This window comes from Micromys minutus (assembly GCF_963924665.1).
Source record: "Micromys minutus genome assembly, chromosome: 24".
In the NCBI taxonomy this organism is placed as follows: Eukaryota; Metazoa; Chordata; class Mammalia; order Rodentia; family Muridae; genus Micromys; species Micromys minutus.
This window is the reverse complement of record NC_137959.1, coordinates 49,903,061-49,930,300: the sequence shown is the minus strand read 5'-3', so window position 1 is coordinate 49,930,300 and position 27,240 is coordinate 49,903,061. Positions and strand designations below refer to the sequence as shown.

The window sequence follows — 27,240 nt, the reverse complement described above, 5'->3', positions numbered from 1 at the left end:
GAAATTTAATATCTCTGTCTCTGTTTGTCTGTCTGTCTGTCTCTGTCTCTGTCTCTGTCTCTGTCTCTGTCTCTGTCTCTGTCTCTCTCTCTCTCTCTCTCTCTCTCACACACACACACACACAGAGAAATAGTTGTTTACATTAATTTACAAAGGTTAAATCCATTTTTTCCAAAGTCTTTGTGGCTTGCTTGGGCTAGCTTGCCAACAGAGTTCTATTATTGGCAGGGAGCTGCCCACATCCACCACACATTGTTTCTCCAGCATGAATAAAATCTCTCTGGCCTCAATGTAGTATTTACTGAGGCAGCTGCCTTCCCATTCTGGGGTCAGAAGGGTGGGTGGGGGCAGGGCACCTCTGTACCTCTGTTAGAGCTAACAGTCAATGGAAGAAGCTTTCTTTGGCTTCTATTTCCACACAGAAGTTCTGAAATCAATGCTGCTTCCGAAATAACAAAAGAACAAGAGAGGTGGCAGGCAGCCATTAACTCACTGAAATAATATAGGAAGTATATTTTATGCCTGTGGCCAATTTATATATTTCCTTCAGGGACAATGGTCAGGTATTGACAACACAGCATTGTTGTTTAAGAAATAGTGCTTCTTTTGATTTCTTTGTGTTCATGTGTATGTGTGTGTGTGTATGACATATACTTATACCCACAGGTATAGTATGCATGTTCACATGTGTGCATACATGCATATACATGCATGTGGTAAATGTGTATGTGTGAAGCTAAACTGGAGGGTGAGCCCCAGAGATTTTCTTGCAGCCGTTTCCCCAGTCATGAACTTGCTAGGGTACACGACCGCATCCAACTTGGATTCTGTGGATCAAGATTGCACAGAAAGCACTTTGTATTGACTCATTCATCAAACCTTTAAAAAACTGTTTTCTAACCTTGGCTAGTCTAGAACTCTTACACAGACAAACATAGCCTCCTGCTTGAGTGATCCTCCTGCCTCTGTCTCCTGAGTGCAACACCATGCTACTAGGCTTGTATTTTACATTTTTGTTGGATGTAGTTCATGAGAGTCTGAGCTGCTCTAAAGGGTTACCTAAAGAAAGCAATTGTCTACTCACTTCTTGGAACATAGCGTTCCTGGGGGAGGTTTCATGAGTAGCTTTCTTTCTTAAAGTTCTTTCTTAAAATCCCTGCTCTTACCCCGGCTTCCAGCTTTGTAGTCCTGGAGTACAGTAAGCCTGGAGTTAATGAGTGATTAGGGATTCAGTGGAACCACCATAGGTGATATTTACTTGCATATATGTGTGAGACTACTTTTGTTGGAGTTATGCTGAATTTATCCAGAAAGTACACCAAGACAAGACACAAGGCAGGGAAATAGTCACCTAACAGAGGGACAGAGCCAGGCTCAGTGAACTTTTCTATACACTGAACCTCAGGCCAACTCACAGCTTCCTTGCATAGTTTCCAAACCTCTTCCACAAAGAAAAGCATCCTTCCTGCCCTACACTAACTGAACCCAGGATCCTACAAGAGCTGTCTTCCTGCATGGAGCACCACAAGGCAGGACCTGATTCTCTATAGCTACAAATGCAAATGTCTTATAAAACAGCACAAGTTTCAATTAAGCAAGGAGTCAGTAAACAGAACCTTGCGGACCATACTCCAGAGATGCCCTGTTCTTTGCAAAAATAGTTTTATTGCAACACAGCCAAGGGTGATTCTCATTACAGTGGACAAGCTGAACCAAGTCTGTCTCATCAACAAATCCTACAGTATTGGAGTCTGACTCATTTCAGAAAGTGTGCTAATTTCTGCTTTAAAATATCAGCAGATGCCATAAAAACCTGTCAATGTCTTTGAAAATGTGACCAAGTCTCAATATATAACCTCCATGAATTACCCTCTCAAACAAGTGCTTTTAGAGTCTTAATAGTGTTCCATTCTTTGGCTCAGCAACCATATGTCTAGAGATTGAGTCTAATGTAATTCTAAAACATACAAAGACTTCACATTCAGATGTTAATTCTACCATTGTTTACAGTTATTTATACTTTTTGAATAATTTAAAGCACTCTAAATATCTCAAGAAGTTCAAATAAAAAAATCATCATTTTGAACAGACAATGCAATTTAATATTTAGAGCCTAATGTAATGTTTAACATTTAAATTTAAGGGAAAACAGTACAGGAAAAACTGTCTATAGAGAGGTGTACCAATTTTTTTTTGTTAAAACATGTACATATTTCTAATGCAAAGCATACAAAAAACACCAAAATAAAAGAGCTGTTATCTTTAGCCACAGGGTAATGGTATGAGTGATTTATTTTCTTATATTTTCAAATATTTACTTAAAGGAAAAATATGCACCACATGTCCACTATACTTAAAGGACCTGAGTGTGTCTACATGGCTCCAAAAAAGGCTTACTGTATAAAATGAGACAGAGTTGGCCAGAGTATTCTTTTTTCTTTAAAAGTTTTTAAATGATACCAACTTAAAAAAATCACACTCACACTGAGTTTTTATTTATTTATTTTTACTTTTTCATATGAATGTTCATGAGTGTCCAGGTACACATGTACGTGTGGAATCTGAAGGGTAACTTGTGGCGTCATCTTCAGGAATGTCAAGCAACTTTTTTGAAATAGAGTTTCTTATTGGCCTGGAGCTTACTAACGGCATGGTAAGGTTGCCTGGCCAGTGCCCAGAGACCCACCTCCCCAGTTGGTATGTAACTGGTATATATTGCCATGCTGGTGTTTTACCTGGGCTCTGAGGTCTGAACTCAGGTTCTCATGTTTGCAGGGCAAACAAACTACTCACTGAGCCATCTTCTCAGCCTACACTTTAAATTTAAAAAGAAAGGCAGGCTTCTATAAAACATATAGAATATAAAATTTAGATTTTATTTAAAGAAACTAATCTAAAAGCTATTACAGGGGTTAAACAATAGTTCCATTTTTTTTTTTTTTAACTCCAAATCAAGTTCCTCTCTATAGTTGCCTCCTTCCAAGGGAGGTGAGTGTGTGACTGGGCTAATGGTGGTAAATTCGTAGCATATGAAGCACTATTTTCTCATGTTCACAGCAAGCATCCTCACCAGCCACGCCTTTCTAAGCAGATATTTCAAATGTGTTAGCACTGATCAGTGATAGACATCATATGGGATCAACATATTTGGTCCCATGCTATCACATGACAGGACTTTATACAGCTTGACAAGAGGTTGGCAAGTTGACTCTTGTTTCTTCTTTCCCTTAAGACTAGACAGTGAAATGCATGGTATTGGGTTGGTTATCTTGCTTTGAAAGACACTGTATGTTCTCTGTATATGTTTATTTCAAATCCAAAGGCAAAAAGCAGGGTTCATCCCCATGGTCTATGTTTCTTCCCATACATTCAATACCTAATGTTTTGGGTTGACTAATATAGCTTGCATAAAATTCCCTGTAATGCTCAGCCTAGTGGCAAAATCCTGTGAATGGTAAGACAGAAGACTCAAAATTCAAGGCCAGCCAGAGTTCCAGAGTGACACTCAGTTCCAAAAGAAAACAGCGAGAAAGAGCTTAGGACATGGCTTGCTATTTATTGCTTGTTTGGCATGTGTTTAGTACTGGGACTGGGGAGTCCAAAAGAACCCCAGTTCCATATCTCCTCTAGCCTCAACTGGTTATATTTCTTTCTAAAATCTGATATTGTTACTGGCCCCCAAAATGTGGATGTGGTATGCGATGTATGTGTATGTGCATGCCAAGGCCAACATTGAGTGTCTTCCTCAACAGTTCTTCACTTCAGTTTTGCATTGGGGCAGCATCTTTCGATGAACCTGGGGCTCCTAAATTGGTCAGACTGGCTAGCCCAGTGAGCCCCCAGGATCTACTTGCCTAGCTCCATCTCCAAGTGCTAGAATGAAAGACTCATAGTACCTAGAAGGGATCTGAGCTCTAGCCCTCAGGCTTGTGCAGCAGCACATTAATCCACTTGGGAAGAACCATGTTCCCAGCCCAGGCCACCCTTTTGAAACCTCTCTTGTAATTACTTCCATTTTTCTTTGGTCATCAACCCAAGTAAACGGCTTTCCCTTAATGACTTTATGTTCTCTCTGTGTCTCTGTGTGACTTCTGTCTGTCTGTCTTTCTGTCTGTCTGTCTGTCTGTCTGTCTGTCTGTCTGTTTTATCTCTTTGTTTCCCATGTTCATCTGGATCTGAATCCTGAATCTCTTTGGCCAGTGTGTCTCATTTTCCATAGTCAAGTTCCTTCTTGGACGTTGACTTGGAGCTTCATTTGCTGTGATAAAACACCATAACTAAAAGGAACTTGGGGAGAATAGGGTTTAATCTCAGCTTTCATGTCTCAGATCACATTTTATCACTGACAGAATCGGGGCAAGGACTTGAGACAGGAATCTGGAGGCATTACTTGAAGCAGTGACCTTGGAGAAACTCTGCTTTCTGGTTTGCCAGCCATGGCTTGCTCAGCCTGCTTTCATATACACCCCAGGACCATCAGCCCAGTAATGGGACCACCTGAAATCAGCTCAGTCTCTCCACATCAGTCATCAAGAAAATGCCCCCACAGGCTTGCTCACAAGGCAATCTGGTGGGGCATTTTCTCAGTTGAGGTTCTCTCTTCCCAAATGACCCTAGCTTATGTCTAGGGCTGTAGCCAGCATAAACACCTCAACCTAAAAACTTTAGAAGCATCTTGAAATGTCCAAAATATGGCCTGCTCTTACATTTTCAGCCTTCACGTGTCAGACATGCCATCATTCTGGATGCAAAGACAGGGAAATCCACATAGTAGCCAGCCACCCAGCCTCTACTTCACCCACTGCTCTGTCTTTGTTCCAGCTTCATTGCATCTCCTTCAGAATGTACCTTTCTCTGTGTTTCTATTACTTCTTGTCACACCCAGGAATTCAGGGGTCCTTTCATTGGAGATGAAAACAAAAAGGAAAAAAATAAAGCATTTCACTCACCATTGAGTTATAAATATTTATCATATAATCATCATTGGATTTGACTTGAGTTGGAAGAAGAAATTGCCTAAGGTTTCTTTTTGTTCTTTTTGTATATTTTGAGTCACTTGAACAGTCAGTAAAATGGTATCCAAAACTATAAATAAACCCACATAAAATCATGCCCACTGGCTGTTCAGTCCCCCAGTAAGGCACACCCCAGGATGGAGAATGAAGGTGTTGGCTGAAATAGGATTCTAGCAGAAAGGAGAGGAGCTGCTTTAAAGCTAGTCAGTAAGTAGAGGCAAGAGTTTGGGAACATGCATACACTGGCCTTCCACAGAACTCAGGAACTGAGTGTACTTAGACAACAGGAATACTGAAGATTGGAACAGGGGGGAGTCTTGTGGCTATAGACCACCAGCAACCATGAACCTGTGCAAATCCTCCATAAAACCCATGCCTCAGGCAAATGCTTGTTTATATGTCTTGTTTAGAACAGGAATAGGTTCCAGGGGCACCTATTCTGTCACCTGAAGACTGAGATAAGGTGACCCAGCAAGTTGTAGTGGCATGGTGGGTACACTGAAGAGGAATCTGCAGGTGGCACGTTTCCATAGAAATTTACCAGATCTTTTTAGATAGCAATGTCATGAAGGCAGAGATGGTGGCTGTTTGGATGTGTGCTCTCTCAGTACAACACTAACTGCTACTTTCAAGATAATACACACATTGGTGTGTGAGTGAGTGAATGAGTTACTAGGCTACAGATGACATTTTCAGAGGAAGAATTTGGTGTCCAAAGACACATTAGCAGAAGTTTGGAGGAGGTAGGGGTAGGGATGTCTGAATCACCTCCAAGTTCCAAGTTCTCAGGTCTGGAATTTATAACCATATCTATTTTTTCCAAGTCTATTCCTTTATAAATGCTAAACAGCTCACTATTCATTTTGGGCTTGTATATTGTTCAGAGTATAAGCCTCACCCAAGACAATATGGAGAAGAACCACAAGCAGTCTCTTTCTCAAGGTCTGATTTGGAAAGATATGACATATGAGAGAATGTGGGCTTTATAAATACCACATTTTCCCTAATTGACACTGGGAGTAAGGTAGGTAAAAGTTACACTAGGTAACTTTTGATGTCAGTTCAGTGTTGATCATTGAGTGGATGACAATCTGGCTTAGAAAGACCACAAAGAGAAGAAATGTAGTATCAACAGGGCCCGTTTCCATCTGCATCCTGTGCCTCCAAGGGCTTGTGTTGTGTTTCCTCAACCAAGTTTCCTATCAGCTGTGGAACCGTTAGCAGGAATCTTCCGTTTTACTTGGAAGTATGTTTGTTTAAATTGTTCAGATGTGCCTAGGCAGATGAACTAAGGACATGCTTTGGAGGACAGCAGGTTTTAACCACACCCCTGACCTTGTTCAGCCTTCAGCAAAAATATTTCATTTTTTATGTGTTTGGGTTTATTCTTTTTTAAATGGGCCTAGTACAAATAAACAATTTCCTGGGGAATGTGTGAATTAACCGGTGGTTAGAAAGAGCCTCGGAATGTACTATCAATGCTAAGTCAAATTATGAAATTGCACCTTAGTGGAAAAAAAAAAAGCTATTGTGGGAATAAATGAATCTGAACATTGTATTTACAGTGTGATTCGTCTCTGAAATAGAATATTCATAATGGGCCTCGGCGGGCTACAATGACGTGCCATCTTATCTCCTGTTGATAGACCACAATCTGGGAAAATTGTTTTTACAATGGCCTCTGAATAAGCCCCTTAATTTGAATCTGTTTTACAAATAGATACACAGCTTATTACATAGGCGCTGCCTCAGAGGCTTGAAGAGTGAGGTGGGATTCATTAACAAAATCCCTGTTGCCATTCCTTTGTATTCCTTTCCAGTGTAATTTCTACTCTTTACAATCTAATTTTAATGTTTTGTTGAATGAAAAGATAAAGTAAAAGCTACTTTTGTGGTAGTGATGAAATTGGAGTTTAGGTTAATACCAGAGCTATCAACTGCACATTATGTTAAATTACACCTTCAATTGGGCTTGCAATGCACACTGTTGCTTGTGATTCGAGTCCCCTGGTGTCTGCATGGATGGTGTGTACCCGAGCAACAGAACATGTGAGCCCACTCCCAGTTCTAAACAATTTTGTTCAGAAGCAGTGTGCTCACCCACAAGTTAAGAATCAGTAAAGTCTACATGCAAAAGTCTAAAACAGGCAACTGCCAGGTATGAATTAGGGCTAGAAAACTGTTACATGTGTCCATGGAGAGGAACTTGAAGGTGGACAGAGGGGTGAAGAAAGGTGGTGATATAAAGCCCACAGTAGGGTCATTGCAGATTTGGAAAGTTTTCATCATTACAAAAATGAAAAATGAAGAGACAGGTATGTTTACCACAACATGTACATATATCAAGTCAGTACATGGGACTTAACATGCACTATTTTTGTAGGATTATGTTCCAGTTTAAAACAGAATTTAGGAAGGAGGTTTATAAGGCCCCACCCTGTCCCTGAGGATCTGTAGTTAGTTATAGTTGCTTCAGGAGGGAGCAGCATTAATTTTCTTTAGTGGTATGGTACTGTGCCTGTAAATAGCATCTCACCCATGCTCCTGTACATAGTTCTAAGGAAAATCATTGAGTCACACACAGAGTGACACCAGAGTATATGATGGGTTATTTGGGAAGAGGAAGGGAGTCAGAGGAAATGGAAGGTAGGCCAGAAAGAGTAACAGAGAATGAGTGTATCAAAATATATACTATAGGTATATGAAAATGTCAAAGTCAAACAGGTTGTTTATATAATCAAAATGTTAATAAGACTAGACTTAGAAGAAGGTAAGGAGAAAAGGCAAGGATAAAGTAGCAACTAAGCAGTAAACAAAAAATCTGAGCTGTGTGCATGAGGTATCTGAGTGTGGCATACTTGCTCAGTACCAGGCCCAGTCTCTAGGAGGGAGTCCACACACTCATGGCAACAAGACCTGGGAGAAACAGAGCCTACATGAAGTCAACAGAGTTGAGAAAGCAGGGTTTTTCTCTCCGTTCCCTTGCCAGGAACCAGATGTCCAGAAGCAGGAAACAAACCCAAAACATATAGCTAATAGAGGCTGAGCAAGTTAGTCTCACTGTATACTTACAACATTCCCATATCTAGCTATGCAAGCTTCTCCAGAGAATGACAGGCAGACATGGAAATGGCACAGTATAGAACAGATGACAGTTTGGCAGGTCATGTGTCCAAGACTGGTCTGGTTTCTGTCTCCATGGAAACACAAGTCCTGCATCCCTAGCTCTCTGTGGTGTAGTTCCAGATGTGCAGGGGTATGAGGATACTGAGGCTGAGTGTATCTGGGCTTTTGTTTGTTTCTTTGTTGTGGCCATTTATTTGTCTCTTTAGAATAGATACCAGATGCTTCTAAAGCTATCCCAGGTAGACACCAAAGAGCTAAGTGAGAAAGAACCTTTCTGGGGGTGCAGGAACTGTGGGCTCTTGTAGGTGGAATTGTGCACCTGCCTGTTGCTACACTGCTGCAGAAAGGTTGAGGTGGTATCCAGATATGTCAGTTACACCTATAATCCCAGAAGTTGAGAGTTGAAGGCAGGAGGACCATAGGTCAAGATTTTCATAGGCTTCACCTCCAGTTTGAGGCTATTTTAAGCTACTTAAGATTATGTCTTAAAAGAAAGGGTGAGGTGAATGCCTCACCCTCTATGTTAGGATACACTACAATGCAGCCACTCTCAGGGCTTGCTTAGATTCTGCTCCAGTTATTTCTTTATTTAGGATGCAGGAATTCCATTTTGCTGGTTGGTGTGAGCCAATGGATTTAGGCCTTTTTGCTGGGAATGCAAACCAGGCCACCTCCTCTAAACAGAGATGCTCACATCCAGCACATACATCTGCCAGATGGAGCAGAGGCGCCCAATTATTTGTGTTAAATTTATGCAAAGGTGGTTTGGATGTGAGCCCAGATATGAACCAACAATACACAAGGATGATTGAAAGGCACAGGCAGGCAACAGGGCAAAAGAGAACTCTAATGTTTCTAAACAGAGTAAGTATGGGGAAAGTGCTTTGGGGAGGCTGAGGCAGGAGTAAGGAGTAGAATTTGAGTGTGACAGAAAAAGGTTGAGAAAGACTGAAGACTCATGGCTCAAAGACTTTTCAACTAAAAAGACTTGCGGAACAAGTAGAGATCACTGTAAGGCCAGAGATTCAAATTTGGGGAAACAGGGATGAAGGGACAACAAAAAGAGAAAATGTTGGCTTGGACAGTATGATTGTTCATTTATGGAAATGAAGTCTTCTAGGCAGGCATCATCCAGAAAATGGGGCAAAATTAGATTTCAACAAACTAGTAAGATCTGGACTTAACTAGGCCAGGTGGCTGAGATCAAAGAGGTCTTTCAAAGAGGATTCAGAGCAGCTGGAGAAGGCCCAGCCAAGCCGGTGTTACAACACAGAAAAGTGGATGCTGTGAGGTAGATGAGAGGAAGAGATGATTGTATTGATGTTGAACAAAGGCCCATCAGATGAGAAGATGGATGGTTAAGTCTGTAAAGTACTTGTCTTAAAAGCAGAAAGACCTGAGTTGTAACCCACCATTCAGGTGAGAAGTTGGACACAATTCTAGTGCCTGGGAAGTGGAAGGAGGTGGGTCTCTGGGCTCCCTGGCCAACCAGCCCAACCTAGTCATAGGCTCCAAGTTCAATAAAAGACCTTGTCTCCAAAATCAAAATGATGGCCCTGGAGGTTGACGTTTAACTCCACATATCAGCAAGAACACTTGTGAATGGCTCTCTCACAGACACACATAAAATAAATTAGGACCATGTAATGACCAACAGTTGTGAAAATCATGGAGGGTAGCATTTGAGTCAGGAGAGACCAGAATAGAGCCCTGACTTGCGCTGGCACAAACACAACTCCAGGCAGTGAGAGGAAAGCTCATTTTGGGGGAGGCTGAGGCAGGAGTCCACAGAGTAGGACAGAATACATGTTTAAGAAGCGACAGCACCCACGATGGAGGTTTTCTTTTTGAGGATGAGAAAGTCCTACAGAATTCCTTTGACTCAGGGGTTCCCACAGAAAACGAAAGCAAATTTCTTCAGCCAGTTCCCCTGCCACACCTGCGTCATTTCAAATGAAGTCCTTTCCAAGCATTTCCAATATATTCCATGTCCTCAACTGCTGGTCGTAATGGTGAGCTGGGAACAAGGACTGGAAATAGTCACCACATCTATTATTATTCTTAGGGCTCTCCCTGAGAACATGCTTTTTCAAGATTCTCCCTTCACCACTGAAGGATCTGATGAAACTAGACATGGAGAAAGGAGATGGCAAAGCTAAAGGATATACTCGGGTATTAACAGGGAAGGTATGAATGTGTGAGTTACCTGTTTTAAATATTGATTTCCACAGTAGCCCCTCCCTGTGAATGTATGGTATTAAAATCCATGAGACAACTATTGGTCAACAATGGTTGAAATGGCTTGTCCTTCCTGCAAAATGGCTCCTGCCTTGGGATTTAAGCACTGGCTGATTCATTCTCTGAACGGGCCAGGCATATTTCCAAGCCCTTAGGGATACACAGGACGAGAAACACACATGCTTTTATTATTAAGTGTGTGATATTGAGATACCATCTTCCAGGAGGCATGCTAGCAACTCCACCCATCTGATGTTTAGAGACTGATCAGAGCCCAGTCACCTTTTCAAGACCATGGAGAAAAGTTCTTGGGATTGTCTCACTGCAGTTATGCACGAATTTGGAAATATTTGTGTCTCCTCCCAAGGATGCGGATGTTATTGTTTACAGTCTGAACTTATTTTAAGGAACAAAACCTGCGGATGCACTTCCTGCCCGAGTCATACCTAGGCTTTATTTAACATTGGTCTCATATCCATCAGCATTGTGTTTCTGAGATAGGGGAGGAAGGAAGACTGCACACTTCCAGGAGAATAGAGGTCTCTGTGAGGCTCACTGAATCTCCCATCCACGGGAAAGGCATGAAAGTAGAAGTTAGAAGGGGACTAACTGGGAAGATAATGCATGGACAAAGATCCATTACTGTCTATAACCAATATATGACACTCAGATGATTGGAGGACTGGCAAGATGGCTCAGCAGCTAAAGGTGTTGGCTGGAAAACCTGATGACCTGAATTTAATGCTTAGAACCCCACACAGTGGTAAGAGAGAACCAACATTCACAGGCAATCCTCTGGCTTGCATACACGCATCACAGCAGGCATGTGTCCACATGCACATATGGGTAAATACGTGCAATACAAAATTTAAAGATGAAGAAGGCTGTGCCTCTGAGGTGTCCTCAGACCTCACAGTAGGCAACCTGGCCCATTGTTTAATCTCCCCAAGTACACCAGCTGATACTGTCAAAGCAGCATTGCTAACTGTGTTATAATCACACCATTCACATATAATTGGGACCCAGCCCATATGAACCGTCTCCTGTTTCACAGATGGGAATGAATGGCTGAGGGGCAATTATAACCCTTGGCCTCAATTCTCACCAGAGTCTTTCCTCACAGGGAACTGCCAACACGGTCCCCTGGCAATCAGGAATCCCCAGCTCTCAGTAATGAACCTGCACATACATCAGACAAGAGGTGAGAAAGCTAAGGAGGGAAACAGAAATATGCCTTGAGCCTGAACCAACATACACAGTGTATATTGCTCAGCATAGCCCGGAATGGACGAGGAACTTGGCATTAGGAGAAAGCCACCTGGGGGAGTACAAACACTAACCAAATAGTAGAAAGAGGTACCTGAAGAGAGGAGTGTCAGACCAGAAGGGCAAAGCAATAGTGAGGTAGAGGGAGTGAGTGCCCAGACTCTTCAGTTAGTTGGAAATTATCATTTTTGTAGTCTACCATGTTTTCCAAAGAATGATCATCTCTAGAAACTAAAAATTTTACTCATTCTAACTATCTTTTTCCATAAACATATTTATGAAATTAATGTTTACTTCCTCAACTTATCTAAGAGCAAACATCACCATCCCTTATTGAGACTATGTGAGCACAGTGCCACCTTAAAGGCACTCCAAAAAGTGGGGTTCTGTATGAATGTCATATCTTTGTTTTCAGTATGTTGTTTGTTCCATTTAAAGTGGGAAACTTTATATTCTTGAAGGTTTTAGATTGACTTTTTTTTCTAACACTAAATTCTGGTTTGCATCATGTGTCTGTGGTAGCTCGGCCCTTAGAGCACCTGTTTTGCTCCCAGTATCTGTTTATGAGAGAGTTACAGGAGATCTTCCAATGTTGCATGAGAATCATTGCCTTGAGCATCTCTGCCTCGTCTTCAGAAGTTAAGATCTTGTAGAATGACACATCAGGAGGGAACTGGAAGCTCTCCCGTGACAGGCTAGCCTGTCACCAAAGCCATAGGAAACACCTCTCTCCTGATTTGGCTGCTTGTTCAAAGTATCTATTCAGATAACAACAAAATACTTTTCAGGGTCTGTTTTTTCTCAGAAAACTCCTCTGTCATAGGAAGCAAATGCCTGGGCAACCATTCTCCCCCAAGTTCTCCCAGGGCCACAGTAGAAAATAAAAGTGTAAAACATGATGAGTGGGAACTATGAGAAACTTTTACGACATCTGCCTGAGATTAAGTAAATGTGGAGTGTTTACAAGGAAACGTGACCCCTTTACCTGGGGTCTGGGACTAAATATGCAGCTGGTGCCTGGAACATCCATTTAAACATCAACAGTATAAACTCATGCCATGCCTGGCCTGGCTACCAGATTTGGGCAAGCATTATAGTAACATATGCTTTGTTTTCAGAAAACCACCAACCAAAAGTGCCAGAATTTAGATACCCCCACCATGAACTAACTGCAACTTTGGGCAGAGCAGGAAACCACCAATTAGCCCTCTGTAGGATCCATAAGTGCTTTAATTAATCGAAAAGCTCAACCTTTGCTCTGAATTATGGGGTTTATATTTAAGCATTCGCAAGAGATGGTTCAGGGAAGAAAATGGCTGGCAACAGTTCAAAAGTCTTTCATACAAAGGGCATGGCCCAAATGTGCCTTGTGCTGCAACAGTCGCTGTCAGGTTTTTGGTCTTTGAGCATTTAATTTGCACTTCTCCAACTTCATGTCTGTGGTGTTTAAAACACACGAGAGGAAGAAGTGCATGAGATCACATGCCCCAAGCATACATACTCAGGGTGAAGCTGTCAAAGTCAAAAGGTGCCACATTGTTCTTTATAAGCAGTGTGTGGTGAGGTAAAGGAGAGGGCTAGGGAGTTGGCTCAAAGTAAATCACAAGCTTGATGACCTAAATGTGGATTCTCAACCTCTACGTGAAAGCCTGGTATGGCTGAATGAGATGGGATCATACATGCCCATGCATACACATATGGATTTAAAGAAGAGAAGGATAGAAGCCATGCTGAGCAAATGAGATTCAGTAAATACATGCTGAGTCTAGACGGAAAGAGGCATGTTATAAGGCCAGTATTTCCTTAGTGGACATGAATGTTTTTGAGCAATTGTGTGGACAGGACCCAAGAGATGATGGGTGGTTTGTTTGCCTCTGTTTGTTTGAAGAATGTAGTCACTGGGAGCAGACACACTGCTTCCTGGGCTCTCTGCATCATTTCAGCCAGACGACAGCATTAACTGACCTAGATCCTAGACACAGGCCATCTGAACACAGACTAGCTGGATGCCCATTACTGTGAGGAGCTAGAACAGTGACGATGTTGCTGCCTGTCACATTCAGGACTACTGACAAACACCCAATTAAGAGGCATTTGGAACCTGATCCGAACACTAGCCCTCCCTGTCCCTGCCCCCACCAATTATCAGTGTTGATGAACAGGCTACTGCAATTAGTGAAGTTTATCTTCGACTCTCCTTGTGCACATGTTCTTATGTGTGCTGTTGCTGAGACCTGTCAGCATATGTGTATCTAACCAAACATGGTGGAAACACACACAGAGCTGGAGGCACATGTCTGCCCAGGTCCTTTCTCAGGCTCCTATTTTCCCAGAATGATTCTAGTTGAGAGCACCACAGACTTGTTGACACAATTTCAAGTAGCCTACTCCTCTAGCTTCTGAAGGAAGTTGGGTCTGGATGTATGTATACACATGTGAACATACATATAAAGGCCAGAGCTTTGACTCTGAGTCCGGGTGGTTGGTACTAGGGATGTTGCAGGTACTGACCAACAGTTCCCAAGATGACTCATTTGTACTTTCCTAAGAGCTGTTCACTTTAACAGAGTTCAACAGTACCCCCTTCACATTGCCCACAAAGTAAGTCATGCAAGATCAAAACCAGAAGTGATAAGATGATCCAGTAAAACAAAGGAAGAGGAGCTGGGAGACCACTCAGCTGGTACAGTGCTTACTGTACAAACATGAGAACCAAGTTCAATTCCCACCATCTATGTGAAAAGCTGGATCTACAAACCCAGTGCAGGGGAAGATGAGGAAGGAGGGTCCTTGGAACTCACTGGTGAATTCCAGATTCAACCTAGAAGAGACCCTGCCTCTAAAGCATAAGGTGGAGAGTTACTGAGGAAGTAATCCAACAATCATGTTTTGTTTCAGCACAACATACAGACATGTGCACCGCTCCCAGCCACAAGACAATCAACTGAAGAATTTTCTGAATCCCCTTTGCATAGAAAGTAGATCCAGATAGGAGACTTTGTGTTTGCCATAAGGTGTCTGTTAATATATTAAGTAAAGATAAGATATTTCTACATTAGCCACTGGAAAAAGAATGAGCTGAGTTTTCAGCAGGATGGAACTCCTTATCAGAAGGGAAGGAGTGTGACTCTGTGTAAATGTGAGTGTCCATGTCTGTGTGTGTATGATGTCTGTATGTATGCATGTGTGAGGTAATGTCTGAGTGTATGCCAAAGTGTGTATGCACCTCTGCGTGTGTATATCTATAAGTGTGTGCATGCCCATGTCTGTTCAAATGCATGCCTCTGTGTGTGTATGTCTCTGTGTGTGCCCATCTCTCTGTGTATGTATCTGCATAAAATGAAAGCTCTTGTTTTTGTCTGAGTGATGCTAAACTGTTAAAGACTGGATAGAGGGGCTTGAATGTACTTTCCCTTTCACAAACACACACACACATATCCACATAAATACAACACAAACACACATATATACACACAAGCATACACCCAGAAACAATACCTCAGGAAATATAACTTTTAATATAACAGTCAAAAATCAAAACTGATGCAAAATTGCATGCTGAAAGAAAGAAAGAATGAAGTCAGAAAATATTAATCAAGGAAATGAAAATGGGACTTAGCCAATAAATGACTTTGTAAAATTATGCCACTTAAATATGTAAAATTATGTAAGTGTAAAATTACAAAATTTAATTTGCAAACATAATCAGATTTTAAAAACAAAGGGGCAGATTAAGTCTTAATAAATGAGCTTGTATTCTTCAAAAGTAAATTGGATCAGTAGTGCCTCCTAGCTTATAAACATTTAGGAAATTTTAAAAGTCACAATAAGGAAACATGGTGTGACTTGGTTTATCAAGCCTCCCTTCCCCAGATCTGACTATGATCTTTAGTTAATCATTGTGATTCCTATGGAGTTATAGGAATGAAAGGTTCTTTTAGCTGCATAGACGTCATGAACATGTCCATCATTGGTGATGTTAAGAAGATGCAGTAGAAATTAGAGAGAGAAAAACAACCTCATGAGTTAAGAAGGTAGAGTAGAGCAGGGCCTCAAACATTCCCAAGCCCCACCTTTGTAGGTTTTGTTCTTCTGCAGCTTTCTATTCATTTTCTTAATGTTTTTAACCCAATGTCTGTGAAATTTTTATTGCTCCCCAGATAAAGACATCCGATCTGAATGTAACCACACACCTCTCCGCTCGGCAGTATTTGTCACAAACCATTATAAATTACCATGCTGATAGCCCGCATTGCTGGGAAGCCAGAGAAGTTTCATAAATCCTAACTACTCTGTCAATGGTATTCTTGTTTATTATACAGAAATAAAGTTTTATGAGACTCAAGATGTCTGCCTGTACCACTGAGGGAAGCCTTGGAGCAGTGGGTTCTGAACAGTTCAACAATTCCAATGTACAATGAATTTTTTTTCCTCAGAGATTCTCAGCTGCTCTGCTTTCAACGGGGCTTTAACACCTTCCAAACAAGCAGAATTTTGCTGACACAAAAAGGAGCAATTCCTATTTCTTCCATCTTCTCAACACTGTCCCCTCTCAGAACATTCTAGCGTTGTCTCTTATATCAATACAAGAACATCCGGCTGGAAACCCTAACCTCTTGTTATCCTTGAAGACAGATGTTCTGCTGTTCTGTTCATTGATTGGTTTACACTACACCTTGTTCAATGAAAGAATGAAAGAGGTCATATTACCCTGGTTTCAATGCTTTTTGTGTAATGAACCCAGTTGCATGGCAGCATCAACACAGACTGTTGCATGTTTAAAACAAAATAAGGCTCAGCAACCACATCTACGTTCATTTTCCCCAAGGACTAGCCACTGTGAGACCCTAACTCTTACTTTGCAAAGTAAGCCCACAGTTGAGTTATGAACTAGCTCAGTTTTAGCACCCTTTATGTAAAAATATCATGATTATACCCTACCTTGTCAGAGTCATAGAATGGTTTTTACATAATTACAAGCAAAACAATGAAAATTTCAAGAGATTTTTTTTCCCTGCCAAGCTACTTAGCTGGTCTAATTACATGTCCAGTGCTTCACCATAGGAAAGAGAAATGCTTCCTTGGGTCTCAAAGACGCTTCTCTATAACAAATGTTACAAGACATTGATTTCTCGATTTTTTCCCCCTGTGGTAAAAGTTGACTGTACAAATCGTGGCAATTTAAAGAAAAAAGTGCAGGTTGCATTTATATGAGAACCAACCCATTACAGGATCGATACATTTAGCTTGACAAATGTTTACTTTCATATTTTCAAATGTTCTAACAATAACCAAATTGTTGATGTCACCGTCATGATGAAAACGTCTTGGTGGAGAGATTTTAGCTTCTCAATGACTTCACACCAGCTACCTCACTTATCCCACTAGAAACTCAATAGAATTAGCACACACACCATTTTCCTGTCTTTAACCATCCATATACTGCAGCCAAAGAGGAAGACATGTCAACTATCCTAACTAAGGGGAACATGAACAACTGGTTTGTTCTCTGAGACAGGGTTTCATGCATCCCAAACTTCTTTCAAGACTGCTGTGTATCTGAAGGAGAACTGGAAGAAGTCCTGACTCTCTTGCCTCTACTTTTAGAAGCTGGGATTGCTGGTGTGAGCTGCCATGATCTGCAGAGTTTACAGGGAGTTCCTATAGGTCCTGTACTGAACTCAGCTTCATAAATGTTCTCATACAGTCAGAAGACAAAACAACACAAGCTATTTCTTAAAGACACTCTGTGTTCCACCTTCTCAGGGAATTCTGACCACCTGCAGATGTTGAGGCTGTGACTCTGAGCATATCTCACTGAACAGCACTAATTGCCACCCTCAGTAGTGACCAGAAGCCATGTAGGATCTTGAAAGATGGACAAAGCCATGCTTAAGGTGCACTCCCTGTGACACTTTGAAGTTTTTCATTGTGAAAAAAAAAAAAAAAAAAAACTATGTGGCCACACTTTAGAATGAGGCACAAAGGCATTTCCCATGAGCAGAATCTCCCTGCCTTCACCAGAGTGAATAATCAGCTTTTAAATGCTGGTGGCTTCTAGGGCGTGGAGCTTGAGCTGTGATGATTAAGAGATTACTTTATTCTGCAGCAAAAAAATAAAACCCATAAACAAACCTCCTCAAAACCCACCACCACACAGTTTTTATGGAAAGAATCTTTTCTTAAAGCTGTGTGTACAGTGTGTGTGTGAGCATGTGTGTGAGTGTGTGTGAGTATGTATGTATATGCGAGTATGTGTGTGTATGTGTATGTACAGTGTATGTGTGAGTATGTGTGTGTATGAGTGTGTGTGTGCCTGCCCCTGCCCCACAGTGATTGTGGAGAGGCCTTGTAGCAATAGGTTTTCTCTTTCAACCTTTTGGCTCCCAGGGATTGAAAGAAGTCACTCAGGCTTGGCAGCAAGTGTTTTCAATTACTGAGCCATCCTGCCAGCCCCTGGTTGTCTTTTTAAAGGAAGGAAATGGACTAAAAAGTGGTCTTCCTCTCCTGTCACATTCTACCCTGTAGCATGACAAATAGACATGTAAAGTTTCCCATATATCATCTTCCTCCATCAATTTCTTGAGGCAGCCTGTGTATGCATGTATTATTTGTGTGTGTGTGTGTATGTTTGTAAAAGCACTACCTATACATAACAGCTTATCAATTGCTCCCAAGCTTCCACTACAGGATGCAGGCTCAGCATATACCAGCTCTTAGAACCATTCCTGAATGCACATCCCCCTCCCCACTTTTTACAAGTATATATGAGGTGACATCACTCGAGAAGTTGGAAACTGTCCAGAGTGGAATGTTCAAGACATAAAAATGAGCAAAATCACAAATCAGAATTAGATCTGCTTCCTTCTCAGAGTGGCTGTTGAACATGTGTGACCATACCACCTCTGATGACTAGGACTACTCAGAGCACTTAATTCTGTTACAGTTACATGGTCATAATTTCTTGGTGAAAAATCGGTATATGTGAGCTTATTGAAATCTGAGAATATTTTGAAAGGAATCATGTTTTGCCAAAGTTTCTTGAAAATATCTCCTATAGCAGTTTAAACATTGTCAAGATGTAAAAATATATACAAGAACACAGTATCTAAGTTATCTACACTATTAACACTGTAACAATCACCACAAAATATTAATAAGCTGGGTGTGGCTCAGTGATCAAGTCCTTGCCTACCATGCATGAAGCCCTAGGTTTGATCCCCAGAACTTCCAAACAACAACATCAAAACAATTTCCTGTTTTCTAGAAGGCACTGGAACACTTCATTAATTATACAATCCAAGGGTTGGAGATTTGCTCAGGGTAGAGCACTGGATTTGGTTCTCAGCTTCAAAAAAAAAAAAAAAAAAAAAAAAAAAAAAAAAAAAAAAAAAAAAAGACAAAATAAAAGTCAACCCAAATGCTGGATAAACTGGAACCAGAATTCAGTCCTGCTAATCATTCATGGATGCATCTTCTGCTTGTGAATTTCTGCTAATTCACTGGACACTAGCAAGCTGAATAAAGTAGAGACATTGATACCCTGACTAAGAAAGCTGGCTGTCATTACACCACAAAATCAACAGATTTCTGAGTCCTTTGTACAAGTAGGAATGTTTTCATATTTCTCTAAAAAAGTTCTCTAAAAAAGAATAAAAGTATTCAACAGAGCAGCTTTTATCCTTAGAGTTCACATCTCTAACACAGCTAAGTTCAAAGTAAGTACTGGCCCATGTCTTCATTACTATTCAAGTTCAAACTGGAGATTGAACGCCTCAGAGAGCTCCAGTGTGAGAGCATGTGAAATCAAGTGGGCCAGACACCAGGAGTTGGTCCTGGATGTGGAGAGCATCGAGCTATGAAGTCCTCCGTGGTCCACCTCATATGATACAGAAGCAGAAATACCACATCTATAACCAGGATTTTCATATAAAGAGTATGGGCATCATTTAGATGGTCTCTTCAGTAAAACATTGGGATAATGAAACTTGTCATAGACCAATATCTAGTAACTTCAAGTTGAAAGAAACAAGCAGGTAAAACAGATGAGTTCTAACTCAGCACACACCCAAGCTATCATTGCATTGGTGCATTTAAAAAATTATTTTCATAAACATTTCCACAATTAACCTGATATTTAATACTCTTGTTTAAGCTCAGAACAGTAGCAAATGTCTGTACTTGGGAGGCAGAGACAGGAGGATCTCTAAGCTCAAAGCTGGCCCCAACTACAAAGTGAGTTTCAGGACATCTGGGGCTACATATTGACAACCTGTTACAAACAAATAATCAAACAAGTCAATTAAACAAGCAAAATAATGATAGTAACAAACCCTCTAATTCACACTGTATGATCACCTCCTTTTTTCAGGTCAAATTCGATGCAATCTTTCAGATAAGAGTGCTGGGATAGCCTCTGACACAGAGCTATAGATCCCAGCTATGAGAAATAGAGTTCTAAAATAATTAAATGAGCCACAGATTTGTTTAAAAAACACCCGACTCCAACATCTGCAAATCATGTTTACTGGTGACCCACAATACTTAAGAAAACGCAAACCTTTTCTCAAAACCCTTTGCAGAAAGAACCACACACTACACATTTCTTAACAAAAGATTTCCCAAACTAAACGTGTCAACAGAAAGAGGACAAACAGTTAAACACAGCCTGATTAATTGGGTGAACTCAGACACTTGTAACTTCATTACCACACCACTGACAATTGAACTCATCTAAGTCCGGACCACTCATTTACTTTCTCACACTCACAGCCACAGATACTTCTGACCACTAGATGGTGCTGTGGCGCCCTGTTCAAACTCCCTCACTTACTTGCAGTCTCTGTCCTCCAAATCGAAATGTGGGTTGAAGTTGATCATGATTCTCTGGTAGGGCTCCGGAGCTTGGATTAGCCATTCACACTTCTCACTTGGATGGTAAGAATGAGGGTAGCCGGGAGATGTAAGGTACCCCGGGTTTTCAATTTTTATAGTCCCGCCACATTTGTCTGCAACAAAAATGACATTTTAGCAGATCTCTCCTTATAACCAGTTGAGTCTTCTAGCTTTACATATGCACTGACAATTGGCAAACATTCTGCCAATCAAGGGAACTCCAATGTGTCCCTCACAAACCCTCCATGTGACTCTAGACGCGATAAACACCACACCACCAAGAAACACTCTTTTATCTGCAGGAGCATGACTTCCACAGAAAGCCTACTGAGATCTGAGATGCTTTTCCCTCCCACCCAAAGTTCCTCCCAAAGAAAGAGGTCTTCTAGCATTAAAACATTAAATCCCCTCAATTGATGTTAACACAGCCCCCTGGGAGCTCCTGCTAGACTTAATTATCTTCCAAGAAGTGTAATCACATTAAGGAACAGCACTAAGTGGAAGGTGCCTAAAAGATGCTGTGCCACTCCTTGCAATTGGCTTTTTGATGATAAGCCTGGTCAGTGTCATTGACCAGTGGGGACTGTCTTCCAGGACTTTGGTTGGCCTGAAGTCTAACCTCCTTTGGTTGTTGTTTTATCTGCCTGTAAATCTAAGTGATTTCGAGTTATCAAAGTGCAGCTGGTGATGCAGAAAGAACTCGGCTTTACTTCTTCAAGTTGCTCAGCCTTAGAGACCAGATCAAAGCAATGGGGCAGAAAGAAAAATAAATAGCCACGCGGCATTAATTCTAATTACTAAATGTTAGGGGAAGCCCCGGCCACTGAGGTCCAGGCATCACAGATGGCAAGCTACATTTTCACATCCCGGGAAAGAAAGGCTCTCCAGTTTTCAGTCTTTACTGAAAAACAAACCACTACCACACCACGGCAAAAACTCAAATGCTGAAGTGACTCTCTAATAGCTAAATAAACCAGACTCTGGGCTGGTTTACAATTCAGCATAGATCGTTACTGTCACTCTCTATTATGGGTTTCACACAGGAGAGCCACAGTCTACAAATGCCACCCCATTTATTGGTGCTTAATTTTAGGCAATAAAAATTTGGTGCATAAACTATGTAAGAAGTACAGGTATGAGACATTGGAATATATAAAGCCTATCAATCACAAACATCCAGTAATGGTATATATAGATTTTAATATTACATCTAATAGATTCCCTGTGGAAAGAGAATGGCATTCTTTGCTCTCAGCATGAATTTATAAATCTACAGAATTTTATTACAGGAAAACCAGGTCAAATGGAAATGAAAGATGAAGTGCACATCAAAAATGCATAAAGCTACATGCATTACAGAAGTCATTTCCCATAAATTAAAAAGAAGACAATATAAATTATGTTGTTTTCTCCAATTGCTAGATGTTTCTGGCTGTTAGATTGGAGGGGGTTGGTCCTACAGAGTCTCTTCCCATTGGCTTTTAAAAGCTTTAGGTCTTCAGGAAAAATGCTGCAACCAATGCTCAGAATATCAGCTAATGGTGTTAGCCAGCTCAGTGGTGTGATTCTGTGGAGGCTCTGGCATTATTTTCTTTTGTGCAGAAATCTTGGAGAATGACACCCTCAAGTCCCCCACCCCAGCTCATTAAGTCACTCTAGCTCTGTGTAGCCACCATGGCATCTGTTGGGGGAGTGAAATAAAACAGTCGACAGATAGTCACTTCAGAAGACAGTGAGGTGGGGTTGGTACCACACCAGGCCACTTTAATCTGTGACTTCTGAGAAAGTGACAATGTAATAAGATAATGCGGGCTGCTGGACTCCCACGCTCTGTTCAGTCTCTCTAACACTTGATTAGGAGAGAGCGATTCCTAATGACTGTAGACCATTAGTCCTAAATAAGGTTAATGAATTAATTTAGTAGACACTTGCTGGGAGGAGGTGGATATGGTTTTAAGAGGACTACAATCTTACTGAGGCATGTGCTGGCCCTGGCCACCTCAATCGTAGCAATAGGGTTTCAGTTGAATGGAGTCCAGATTCTCAGCATTCCCCATATTTCTGCTAAGAAAATTAAAAAGTGGTGTGTGTGTGTGTGTGTGTGTGTGTGTGTGTGTGTGTGTTCAGAACCACGTAAGTCTTGATGCTCTTCACATTGGCTAGCATGACCATCTTCGGGTACCCCAATATGGCTCTAACCCAGTGTTGTCCTCAATCTGTGGGTTGCCACCCCTTTGACAAACCTCTTTCTCCAAAAATATTTACATTATGATTCTTAATAGTAGCAAAACTACAGTTATGAGGTAGCAATAAAAATAATTTTATGGTTGGGGGTCACCACAACATGAAGAACTGTATTAAAGGGTTGCAGCATTAGGAAAGTTGAGGACTGCCACTCCATCCTTAGGTATTATGAAGGAGGTCTAAGCATTTGAGTACTTTTGGTAAGAGGAAAAGGTAGTTCATCCCCTGCCAGAGTACAGAAGCACTCCACCAACTCAGGTTCATTAACAAATTAAACTCCACATTCATGATTTTTTGAGTGTTTGGCTTCCCTTCCAGAGTGTATAGGAAGATGCCGCCAACTCGAATTCATTAATAAATTGAATTCCAGCCGTGTTCACAAAATTTTGCATACCTTTTGAGAACACTGCTTGGTACCTGTTGGGGGAGATCTATAGTTGAAATCACAAAACTCAGGGAAAGCACATTAAGGAGATTAACTTCTATCATAAAAGAATGATTTAAATTCTTCCTGGTAGAGCCCCCCGCTCGGCTCTTATTAAAACAATATACTACAGTAAGTAGTAGATGCACTTTTCTCCTAATTACTTTGATTGAAATCTAAGCCAGACAAAGTAAGCAGTTAGCTATTAGTTAATAATAATGCTGAACATCTACTGTTCCGATCAGCCCTTGCCTAACCTTCAGCACCTTTCCAGGGGACACGAAACACATTTGTACCAGATCCCATTTTAAACACACGCTTTAGGTTCCAGGGCACTGTTTACACCCAGGATTGCCTTTCATTTACTTAACAGCGAGTGGTTTTAAAAGCCAACTGGAAACTGCAACAGGGTTACGGATTCTCAGCTACGCTGCTGCCTCACACTGAATAGATCCAAATCCTTTATTGACAGTGAGACTTTCATTCATACTTCAGACTGATCACAGACGGTTTACAAAGGCAGAGGAGAGAGTTCCAGCGCCAAGACTGACCGCTATCTCGGTCGTCCACCAGAGGAAACCGAGCAGGGGTGTTTCGAGGAGAACCAGGAAGTCCTCCCGGTGAAGTGTTCATTAACTCTCAGCAGCCATCAGATTTTTGAAAGGGAGTCTCATTTAATTGCCTCTGGGAGGAAACATTATTAAGATAATTGGTGTGCTGATCTGGGAAGGTAGGGAGCTCTGCCTCGAAACAGAGGCAGGAGAAGCTAGCAAAAAACTGGAGCAGGGGGCCAAGGGCTTGTGGTCCTCCTGCCCCAGACGCCCTGACTTCTCCGTTCCTTGAGCAAGGCAAGTTTTCTGCGTCCGGGCAGCCGTGCGCGCGTTCCGTGGCTGGGGCTGGAAACCCCTCGCCCGAGGGGACCGGCAGCCTCGAGCACTCTGGTCGTTCCCGCGTCAGGCTGTCACTTACCGTTGCGGAAAGCGCCCGCCAGGGCGAGGGCAAGGGCGAGCGTGGCGCACAGCAAAGGCAGCCCCCTCTCCATCCTCCTTCTCCAAGCCAGTCCCCAGGCAGCCGCGGGAGAACACGATTATGCGGACGAAAACCCAGCAAACGGGAATCTTAACAATCCGAAACGCTCTTAAGTCCGCCTAAGAACCATAAAATCCTCAGCGGGTCTTGGCAGGGAAGGCTAGCGGCGTGGCAATGCCCGAATTCGCAAGAAGCGCGTCTCTTTTTGTGTCTCAAGTCTCCTGCATCCTGTCATTTAGCTCCGATTTCCTCTCCCTTTTCCCACACTTGTTCCTCTTCCAGGAGCCACTGCCCGGGCCATGTCTCAGGAAGAAGAAGAAGGAGGAAAAAAAGAGGGGAGGAGTTGCGAGGAGGAGGGGAGAGGGCGGGCGACACACCAAAGCCAATTTCTAGAGGGAAAGAAAAAAAAATCCCGCTTGATTCTGGACGGGTTGGAGCCGAGGAGCTGGCGCCCAGAGGAGGTCCGGGTTGTCTGCGGAAAGGAGAGAGAGCAATGAAAAGATGAGCGGGAGAGCGAGGACTTTCTCCACTGGCACCCGCCTCTCTCTCCGACCTCCCCCTCCCTCCCAGATCCCTTCCCTCGTTTCCTCCCGCCCCCTCCCCGCACAGCTCTGCCAGTGATTGCTTGGCTGGAGAATCGGAGACACAAGTTTCTCTCCGCGTGCTTTCCCGGTCCGTCCTCCGGGCTCCCTTGTCCACCCCACCTCCGGGCACCCTGCTGTGCTCTCCGTGGGAAGAAGGTCACTAGGGAGCCGGTTGTCTGCGCCCAGAGCGCAAGGACACGTGTGTCAGGGGGGTGGGGGCAATCCTAGTAATACCAGCCCCAGTGGCCGGCTAGTCTACCTTGGTGAGATCTCTGTACCCCAGGACTGAGCTAGGCTGCTCTTGTAGGCGATGATCCCGGAGCCAAGGAGTTCTGAGAGACTGGGGTTAGCTGCTACTCCACGGAACTCCAAATCCCTAGGCACTGGTGACCCCAGTAGCGTGGATCGCGCAGCCAGTCCCCGCTTCCACTTCCTGGGTGCGAGCCTGAGGTTTGGGGCAGGAAGCAGTCGGGCGCTCTGAGTAGGACTGACTGTAGACCCAAAGAAGAAGGTTGTTCTGGGAGACGCTCTGTTGAGCCTAGAGAACTGCGACCGCGTCTCTGTCACGTAAAGCATAGGCAAACCTTGAAGCACAGAGCCTGGGTGCAGCCGAACAAGACCTTCTGGCCGTGCATAAAGGCGAGGCTGGGTACCCGATTCCCTATCCCCAGACGCTGCAGGCGGCATTGTTTCCCGAGATTTGGTGCCCTCTCCTTTGGGGTTACACGAGCCCGGAGGATGGATGGTGGCGCGCCTTTCAGCTAGGGGGCAGCCGCCAACAGACGCAGACCAGCCACGTAGAACTCCAAGAATCGGAATCAGGAGTCCAGGGGTCGATGGGGCCCATTTCTGTGCACCCTGAAGGAGGGACAAAACTAGCAAAGACTGCTCATGAGGGTGACAAGATAATCTTTGCAAGGATCTCCTAGTGCCAGGTTTAGATTACAGGCAATTGTGTCTACTGGTCCTCCAGCCTCACCCACCACCCACAGAAGAGGTGCACCCAGACATCTGTCCAGTGCCCCCCTCCCCCACGTCGTCCGGTTCCATCCTCCAGGGCTTTTGAGAACTGCAGCAGGTGGCGTTTGGCTTATGAATAGCAAGGACACCCAGGGACTTAAACTGGTTGAGGCTCTGATCAAGTTCATTGAGGCCTCTGATCAAGTGCTCAATACCCTCGGAAGGATAAGGTGAAAAGGTGAAAAGGTCATACTCTTTCTGGAAAGCGACCTTTATAGACGCACTGCCACCACAGAGACTAACTCCTACCTGGTGCAAGGGAATGCTGGCAAGGAGACTCTGATCAAAGGTTTTGGCTGAAAAACTAGGGTCACTCGGGGAGAATGGATGCCCCGGACACTGGTGCCTCAGGCCAGAAATCTACTGGGTGCTGAAGTGAAGCTTGTGCGTGGCGCGGATCTCTAGCCTGGGCTCTCCCGCAAGACCCATTGGCTCCAGAGTCCAGCCTTCTTTCCGGCCATGGTTACCGGGCCCCGCCTCCAACGCAGCCTCTCGCTCCCCGCCCCACCGAAAAGCCACCCCCAGCGTACAGAAAGCCAGCCCTGGAGCGCCCTCGGTTAGTCTCCACTAGCTTCCTCTTTGGTTCTCCGACCCTTTGGAAGACCGGGTGGGTTGTTTGTGCCAGAAGGCAGGGAGTCAAACGCCTGAGTCGAGCGGAAGGGGCAGTCGCGAGGCGGCTGGTTCTCTGCCGGCAAGAGCTGGCCGCGCCCAGGGCAGAGCTGGGGTGGGGGGAAACGGGAGTGGCGGAGACCAGGAGGAGAGGGAGCGGGGAGGGGAGGGATAGAGGTAGCCCTGGCCATCTGCCACCAGGAGTGCATGTCCCCACCTCCCTTCGCCAGGTGTCGGGGCGCATCCTTGCCAATTCCAACTGTGCTGGGCAAGCCTCAGACTCAGGGTGACCCGGAGCCACTCTAGTCCTGGAGTCCAAGGGACCTACGCCTCGCAGGACTTGGCTAGTCGACATAAAAGGGAAACCAGGCCAAAACTGTGGAGATCCAGATCATTGTCTCTTTCCGAAGAAGAACCCCAATGCCCAGCTCACTTGCCCAGGCGAGGTCATATTTAATTAATCTGCCCTGGGTCAGGTAAGCTAAGAGGCACACGCCGGGTGGAACACTCGAGTGATCAACTGGTGCGCCTTGAGGAGGGACAGTTCCCCATACCCAGAAACAAGAGGCAGAGCTGGATTGGAAACTTGGGGGACCAGTGAAAGGACTCCTGGTTTTCTGGCTCAGCCCCTAAGTTCTCTTGACAGCTTTTCTGTAACGGGTAAGGCATGCCTTGTGTGTACTTTAGAGGAGACATACTTAAAACTCTCTCTCATTTTCCAGGACTAGGCTTATCTGAGGCATACTTAGATGCTTTTTTTTTTCCCAAAGTGGGTGCTGAGAAATGGAGC

At 43.3% G+C, this 27,240-nt stretch overlaps 1 protein-coding gene across 2 annotated transcripts in view; it reads right to left on the bottom strand.

Moving 5' to 3' along the window:
- NRP1 (neuropilin 1) overlaps window positions 1-24,721 on the bottom strand; it is a 144,882-nt gene extending 120,161 nt beyond the window's left edge. For both annotated transcript variants that reach the window (XM_080937264.1, XM_080937265.1), the window contains exons 1-2: window positions 24,178-24,721; window positions 20,479-20,653 (exon numbers count right to left, since the gene is read on the bottom strand). In XM_080937264.1, coding sequence (XP_080793390.1) covers window positions 20,479-20,653; window positions 24,178-24,250 — 248 coding nt within the window. In that variant the 5' untranslated portion in view covers window positions 24,251-24,721. The remainder of the gene's footprint in view (window positions 1-20,478; window positions 20,654-24,177) is intronic.
- Window positions 24,722-27,240: the final 2,519 nt, after the last annotated feature.